Consider the following 8,429-nt stretch of genomic DNA (forward strand, 5'->3'; position numbering starts at 1 on the left):
TCGCCGAGACTGCTGATTCACTGTCGGCACACCAGCTTTTGTTTATACAGTATATACGCTCTAGAAATAAGGCTGCTCATAAAAAGCAGAACTTTGAAGCGGCACAATACGTAGTGATGTATTCCCTCTGCTCAGGGGGCATGAATAATTCACCTTGTCACACAGAAAGCCATTGCGAGAGTGACATATGTAGGCTTGTGTGTTTCAAGTGTGTTCCTGCTCGTGGGGGCCACTGAGCCATGTAGCCATATGTTTCATTGTCTGTTTGGTGGGTCCGTGGAGACCTTTTCCCCCTCCAAAAAAAACCAGGACAAATAAAACCTATTTTGTAACTGACATGTAATTACACTTCCTTTTTCCCCATAGAGACATATACCGGTAATCTCCTTGTCTTTTAAATACAGTGATTCATTTGTGAATCACCCGTGGTGATGATCTGTTGAATCTTTGAGCTGACGGAACTGTAATTGTAAACTGTTGACATGTTAACCCACCTGATTCCTGCTTGCTTTTTAGAAAGACACGAGCAATTTGAGAGTGTGGAAACCTTAAGAAAACTTTGGAGGGGGGTTTTCAGTACATGGAAAAAATGGCCACACACACGCAAGTAGTGAGCTACACAGGCAAACACACAAATGCTGTTGCCCCCATTACACACACACACACACACACACACTAGAGCAGGTCTAAATTTAGGTAGTGTATGGATCTTTTATAAATGTAATGTGATAGTTTTCCCTGCACTGGCTCCTGAGATTACCCGACTCCTCGTTGCTTATATTTCATAAACTGTTTTCTTTATACCACTAAGAATCTCATGAGATATAGATCGTCTCTAGAGCGAACATCCCACACACATCTCCAGAGCTCAGCCTTATCTGTGGGGTCATTCCTCTTCTTCCCATTCTCTCAGAGGGCGTTTCCTCTGCCCCGCAGGCCCAAGCCAAGCTTTAGGCCTGTAATTCCTGTTAACCTGATGTTGAAACGCTCCCTTCAGCAGTCCATTACTGCCAAGACAACCAAGCCCTCACTGCCTGCAGGGTAAGTGCAGCTCGTGCAGACCATAGGGAGCCAGTGCCGGGGAATGCACTCTCTGTATCACCCAGCAGAGTAAACAGAGGCAGAGAAACGCAGACAGACACACTCTCTGCTGACTGGCAGGAGAGGGCCTGATTGTTAGTTCGGTAGATGATTTACACTCTGCTTCAAGGGTGAACGCATGTCCAACGGGCTTAAGTGAAGCTGAGGACATTTTTATCCTTGTGAACCTTTCAGTGAGGAGTTTCCATTTGTCTGTAATACTGTCGTCAGGATATTTTCAGAGCAGAATTATCAGCAGTAGGATCTGTGACAGGGTGACATCAGCTCATAGAGATAAATAAAGAGTTACTAAACTTTATTGTGTAAACAGCAGGTTTTATGAGATTTTAAGACAACTGACAATTACCCTAAAAGTCAAGTTGGAGTGTCTATGTCAATGTCTGCAACGCTAGAATTCAATTGTCCAAATGCAATTTGCATGGCGTCCTGTGCTCATCTCAATAAGCTATTGTAAAAGTGTTGTAAAGAGGCACTAAACGGTTATTTGACTAACTTTGCTTTGTGGTGTCTGCTGTGCGGCTTGTCTTATCAGTAGAGCAGTACCACTGTGATGGATCAGGTTTATGTTGCGGATTCAAGTGTCAGATATATGGCCCTGCTCTGACACTGGTTCTTCCTGAGGTGTTTGGGCTGTCTAGACACAACAATGAATGAAGATGCCTCCAAACATTTGAGATTGTCACTTTTCCTCTGGGTGACATTACAAATTCCAAATTAGATTTGTGCTACAGCTGCAACGATTACTTGATTAGGAGATCGACAAAAAAATTAATCGGCAGCTGTTTTGATAATTGAATAATTGTTTTAGTCGTTTATGTCGGGGGGGTTTTTAAGCAAAAATGCCAAACATTAGCTGGTTTCAGATTCTCAAATGTGACGATTTAATGTTTTTCTTTGTCAATGGTAATCTGAATATCTTTAGGTTTTGGACTGAAGATGTCACCTTTTGACTCTTGAGGAAATTATGAGCATTCTTGACTATTTTTCCAACATTTTACAGACAAAACAATTGATCGATTAATCAAGAAAATAATCAATAACAAGAAATAGTCATTAGTTGCAGCCCTAATACGTGTATAAAATTAATAAAATGACTTTGCAGTGAAATCTGCCTCATCCAGCAGTGCTGCAGCTTCATGCGTTCAAACTAATTATGCTATTTGAGATTTATGCTGTATTGCACAGCTGGATGACGACCGTCCCTTTTTCCGCCTCTCTGTTCTTAAATCTGCTTTAGCTCGGTTTCCGCTTCAACACAGGGTTTTCCCGGGAATTTGTTTGCGTTTCAGAACATTAACTTTACACACTCTTTGTTGTCATTGTGGACAGTAAGGAAGTTATGTAATGGAAGCGTCATAAAACTCGGCACTGTTTGAAAATGCCAGGTCTCTGAACTTAAGAACAGAGCAGCCAAGACACTTGAGTTTTTACAGGGGTCTGCGTTATACGCGGGCCAGATGCATGGGTTCAGATGCTTGTTGTTAGTTTTATGATGTCAGGATTTAAGCTGCAGATACTTGGGCTGTGCTGGGAGAAATAATGTTGCGGTTTAATCTCTAGTTGGAAACCATTTTGGGCTCTGGTGTTGCTCTTCACCTGGTAGAGGCGTGGAAAGTTGGTAGGGGACTCGGTTTCTTTGTTACCTCAAGGCTCTCACTGCCACTAGGCTTTGTTTTATGTCTTTCTGCGTCAGGCACTTGAGGGTGGACAATTTGTTTAGGCAGCTGAAGATGGAACTGTGCGTAGCAAAGGATTATGAGATTGGTGGGTGATTTTGTGGGTTGGATATCCTCAGAGCCCCAGCTCAAACATCCAACATTTGCTATAGTGTTAAATTATGACACCTAAACTATAAATGCTCTGGATTAAAACCTAAAAACAAATAGATTTTTTGAGCTTCATGCTGAATCTTGCTTATGGCTTTCTAATGAATTTCAGCCGCATAAATTTATTTACACTGGTTTGTCTTCAAGCAGTGTTGCAATGCAGTAGATAAATATGATGATGTAGGATTTAGTGAAAAGTACCATTGCATGAAAACACGAAAACTACATGCACTGAAAATAAGCAGCACTGCTGTTGAAAACAACCAGAGCTTGCCTTTTCTTTTTTTCCTTCTTCCTTTAGTGGATGAATTTGTCCAGCAAGTCCTACATTCCTTTGTAAGAAACACTTATTAAGTCAGAGAAACGGGGGATTTTGTTCTTCCACTGTTACGCACACATATACACAGTAAAAAAAAAAAAAAAAAATTCTTAGTTCACTGCTGCACTCAGTAAAATACACCAGAGCAAAAATGATTTCACATGTTCTCTTGGCTTCAAAAGTTCACACTTACATTTCAGGTTGACAAATTTATTGGTCTTCACATTATAAGTATTTGTAATGCGTTGAAGCTGAGATTGTTTGACCTGTCCAGTGTGGATTCTTTAAACAAATGATGAGAGGAAAATGGCACTGTTCTGTGTCCCTTTGAACGTCGCTGTAGAGGGCAGCTCTGAGAAGCTTCACCTTGAACTGATAAAAGCCATGAATTATCGCTTTGTTTATCCTGCTGCTAAAACTTGGAGTGCATTATCAAAGGAGAAACCAGTGGGAAGAGTATTAGAGAGTGTATTTTTAAAATCTTGTAAATCTTGTGAATTTATGTCACCGTGACTTGGGGACCTCACCTTGCCCCTCTGGTTTCCATTGCCGTTGAGCCCCTCAGTCCTGTAGTCTGTACCTGTAAAGCAGTGCAGCTTTTTTTTTTTTTTTTCCTCTCTCCAGCCAGGATTTACCACGCTGACCCCCTGGCTCTCAGAGGGACTGCTGATGGTCTTCCCAGACTCAAGGGAGATGCCCAGAGCATTAGGCCGGGACCCCCTTCCTTTGCAGCAGCCCCCTTTTTCTAATCAAATGTGGCTGGGAGTGATTTGGTTTTAATACTGGTGGCCCGGATGTGATGGTGTGTGATTGACGGGGCTGTGATGGAGAGCAGGATGTCGGTGGGGTGAAAATTCCATTAATGGTATTGCTCATTTCTTAAAGTGGGGGGATGGCCACGCTGTTGGTGGAGGTTCGCTCACCCTGCCTCTCACCCGCCACCCCACCCCTTCATACCCCTGCTGCACTGTGAATGCCCTCTCAACCTGAGCTTCACTCCTACAGGGCGGTAACAGGCAGCTACAGTGTTTCTGAAAGAGCTTAACACAAAACTTGAAAGTGAAGTTTTCACCACTAATGATGCCATCAGTTCACATTTCTCATTTCCCTCTTATGTTGCGGCAGCTCTGCTATTGCTGTTTGGTAGAAAGGAAGAACAAAACATCCCATCATTGTGTTTTATAGCCTGTAATTGTGTGGTGGGAGGCTGTGCCCCCCAGGTCTCCTCCTAATGGCTGTTTGTGTGTTGTTTTAGTGGCAGATTTACATGTGGGAGGGGCTCAGGGAGGTGATTTACAACCAGCAGTGCCACTGACTGGCTTAGTGACTGACTGGCCCTGCTCCCTGTGTGTTCCAGGTGATAGTGCAGTCTGGCCGCCAGCCCAGCGTGCTGCAGAAACTGTGTCAGCTGCCCTTCCAGTATTTCAGCCACCCGCGCCTCATCAGAGTGCTCTTCCCCTCCCTCATCTCGGCCTGTTACAACAACTCTCAGAACAAGGTCATCCTGCAGCAGGAGATGAGCTGCGTGCTGCTGGCTACATTCATTCAGGTGAGCACGGTTACACACACAGTATATGAATGCACAAAAATAGATCATTATTTACACACTTGTATACTATAACTTGAACGATTGAGCAGTCCCCAAAAATTGATCTGATAAAAAAAAAAAAAGAAGCCAATGCGGAAAATGCATTCAAAAACATGCTAATAATTTAAAAAATAACCTGTTTGCCCTTGAGAGTTTCATCCTATTAAGTAAAAAATCCAAACATAAATTTCTTTGACATCAGAAAGAAACTATCTCCGCTGACGGCTGATTAATGATTGTTCATATTAGCCCCGGTGAATCTGTAACCAGGGGGCTTTTACAAAGATAAATGGCTTCCTTCACAGTGGATTTACCTGCCACTGGTTCAACTCCCAGTAAACAGCTTGTCTCCTTCATCTTCCCCCTGACAACACGGCCCTCACCACTCTGCAGCCACCACTGTTTAGACACCGATTAACTTCCATTGAAAGGGAGACAAGCTATTGTCATTTCTTTCAAACAAAGCAGTAATGCATGGCGTCTTGCCCCACTGCCCTCATTGTTGAGTTAACCTCAAGAACATTCCTCAGAGTCAAACAATTTGATCCGAGATGATTCTCTATCAGCCGTTACACTGAAAGTATTTAGTTTATTTAAGAGATTAAAATGGGATGACACTGTAGTTGAAGCTCTAAATTTCTTTTTAAAAGATTTTGGTTTTTTTGCTGGAACGTTCTGCCATTTAATTAACTTTAAATGAGGCAAATGAAATTGTATACACAGCCTCCGTTATACTGTTATTGAAGTCACTGACGCTTTTTATTAAATTCTATAGGATTGTGCCGCAAATGAGAAAGAATCTGACAATAAAACAAAGCAAGCAGGTAAGTTATAAGTTTATCAAATGCTTAACAAAAAAATGTATGTATTGTAAATTTTATCATTTTAATTCTGTAAAAATCTTTGAATTGTTGAAATGTTGTTTTTTGACATGAAGGTTCTTCCAAATTAAAATAATAATAAAAAATAAATAACTGTGTTTAAGACAAAACAGTTTTCCGCCGTGAGGAATTTTTCAAGCACTGATTTTGAAATTGAAACTGAACATTTTGTTGTTTTTTTAAAAAGGATCAAGGATTTCTGTGTAATGTAGTTGTTCTTCTGTGTCTGATATAAAGTTTTCCAGCTGCTGGATTTCTGCGAATTGTCCAACCGCTTTCCTCGAGATCAGTGGGATTCAGCGCTGCAGTTTTTTCTCAAGAAGCAGGAGGAATGATGGACACGCACACTGTCACACAGGATGGATAAGCACAGTTTCAACACTACAAAAGAGACTGAGATGCGACGTTATTTTTTAGATATTTTTTTTGTTTTCCCTTTCCTGACTTGAAGTCTGCACATCGGTAAATAACATGTTCATCAAACTGTCAAATGTAAAACTCGTGAAGCGTTGTCCTTTGTCGGTGGATCTGTTTTGATTTCATGGAAATCAGATTGATGTTTGTGAGGAATTTGCACAAAAACATTTTGTTTGTACATTACGGTTAGAACACGTGCACAACTATTCCATGTAATGTGTAAACAAGCCATTTGTTTCTGTTGTAGATAGAAATAGATTCATTTTCACAGCAGCGACGATCTAAACCTGAAACATTTACTGATACTGTAATTAATAACTTGCCAAACATTTTTATTGATACTGTGTTTGTGTTAATTTATTGCATTTGTCTCATTTTTGAATGTGAATGACCAGGATGTTTTCTCTGGTCTGCATAATGCCAGTTATAAGTTACATGACCTGCCTTGAATATGTGTTAAGATTATATTTTTCAAGTTCACATCTTTTCCTTTTCTTTCTCTCTCTGTTAGGAGGCACTTAACAAATTAATATAATTTATTGAGTTATTTACCTTTTATCATATAAAATAAAAATAATTATGGTTATGTATCATTGTTCTTTGGTTTTATTCTGTATACAGTGTGCAAATTTAAAGTGATTCCCTGTGTGTGTGACGTAAACCAACATCAACACTACTGTTCTCGTTGGCTCTGGGATTTTGGTCAGTTAGGCCTTCATGCACTTATAAAATGAAGATGTGTCAATTTGGTTTGTAAATTGAGGGGAAAAAATGCTAATTGCAGAAAACAAATACCATTATTGAATTTTCAAGAAACATGAATAGGAAGTGTTTTACACACACTGACACTATTTTAAAGAACATTTGAATCCAGTTTTGGACACCACCAAAGAAGCCATCTCTTCATGTACCTGCCGTGCACTGATTATTGGAAGTGTATTAATTGGTGCATAATGGATATTCAAAATATATTGATAGCGTTTGTTATTGTAATATTCCATCACTACAACATCAGTGCTGCCTCCTATTTCTGCACTTCTGACCATCAAAGTGGATGTTTTAGGCAGAGTTTATAAACCAGTTAAATACATTTGGCAGTGTGAAAAGGGAAAAAATAACCTCAAATTTAAAAATCTTGCCTCTTCCAGCATGTCAAGTTTCTGTTTAAAGGCAGTTTTAATGTTGAAAATTTGTGAGTTATTGAATATTTCAAGCTTTGATGAAAACTCATTCCTATTCAAATTCAAACACCGTCTTATATGACACTATTTTACACGAATGTAATTTTTGGGGTTTAATGCTTATCATTAGAAAACCTTGTCTAATATTTTTCTAAGTAACATTGTCCTTCTTAAATTCACTGTCCTATCTCTTACAGGCAGTTTAAAGATTTAGTAGCTGTATCAGCATGTCTAAAAAGACTTAACAGGATTTTGAATTTCAATGAGACTCTGCTTCCTTGACTGATAAAAGCCGATCCTCCCAAACAAATTGTTGAGGTGTAGTGTGTCAGTACCGGCTTGACCTGCATGCTTTCTTGTCCAGCGGCTATTTGCCGATCAGGATTCCTATTGGAACGAAAATAAACTCAAGGCACGCCAGGATGCGTCCGCAGGCTGGGAGTCCCCTCAGCGCTGTGCGGCTGCAGGTTTTGTTGTGGGTCCATTCAGTGTATCCTTTGCAGGTGATGCCAGATGCAGATAAGGGGCCGCCGCTGCCTGGCCTCTGTCTAGACTTGTAACCACGGGCCTCAGGTTGGTATGGCTGACTATGACATTTGTCCAAATAAGATCTTTTTTTTTTAATCATTTCATCACTATAATGGGAACAAAACATTATGCTAAATGTGCTTAGGCCCGGGAGACTCGGAGGCCATATATTATATATATTTAAAAATCTTGTGAGAGAACATTAATCTGACCTCAGCCTATTGTGTCTGATTCAGTGACCTGTGACACAGAGGCTGCATGGTTAATAATATCTTGCCAGGCATCAGAAACTGAGCAGCCCTAAATATTAGCAGGTTTTCCCAGATTTAGTACCTGAGGGTTTTTGTGATCTCAAACTTGCAGCTCACTGAGTCTGAAGGACATCCAAAAAATCTGAGCAACATGCCCAAAGATGTCTTTTTTTTCTTCTTTTTTTTTTAATAATGGGTGTTTACTGAATTAGTCTTAATAAAAGTCTGAATACAGTCTAAACCTCTTGCCTCCATTCATAAACAAGCATTATAAGCAGCAGATGCGTTTCCATAATATGCTCTGAATGTTTTGGGAACAAATGTTTGCATGCAATAA

At 40.2% G+C, this 8,429-nt stretch overlaps 1 protein-coding gene across 3 annotated transcripts in view; it reads left to right on the top strand.

Moving 5' to 3' along the window:
• The window catches only part of scaper (S-phase cyclin A-associated protein in the ER), a 58,351-nt gene extending 51,633 nt beyond the window's left edge, over window positions 1–6,718 (top strand). For all 3 annotated transcript variants that reach the window (XM_067589760.1, XM_067589762.1, XM_067589761.1), the window contains 3 exons: window positions 4,604–4,795; window positions 5,610–5,658; window positions 5,953–6,718. In XM_067589760.1, coding sequence (XP_067445861.1) covers window positions 4,604–4,795; window positions 5,610–5,658; window positions 5,953–6,050 — 339 coding nt within the window. In that variant the 3' untranslated portion in view covers window positions 6,051–6,718. The remainder of the gene's footprint in view (window positions 1–4,603; window positions 4,796–5,609; window positions 5,659–5,952) is intronic.
• Window positions 6,719–8,429: the final 1,711 nt, after the last annotated feature.

Source organism: Thunnus thynnus, chromosome 5, assembly GCF_963924715.1.
Source record: "Thunnus thynnus chromosome 5, fThuThy2.1, whole genome shotgun sequence".
NCBI classification, from domain to species: domain Eukaryota; kingdom Metazoa; phylum Chordata; class Actinopteri; order Scombriformes; family Scombridae; genus Thunnus; species Thunnus thynnus.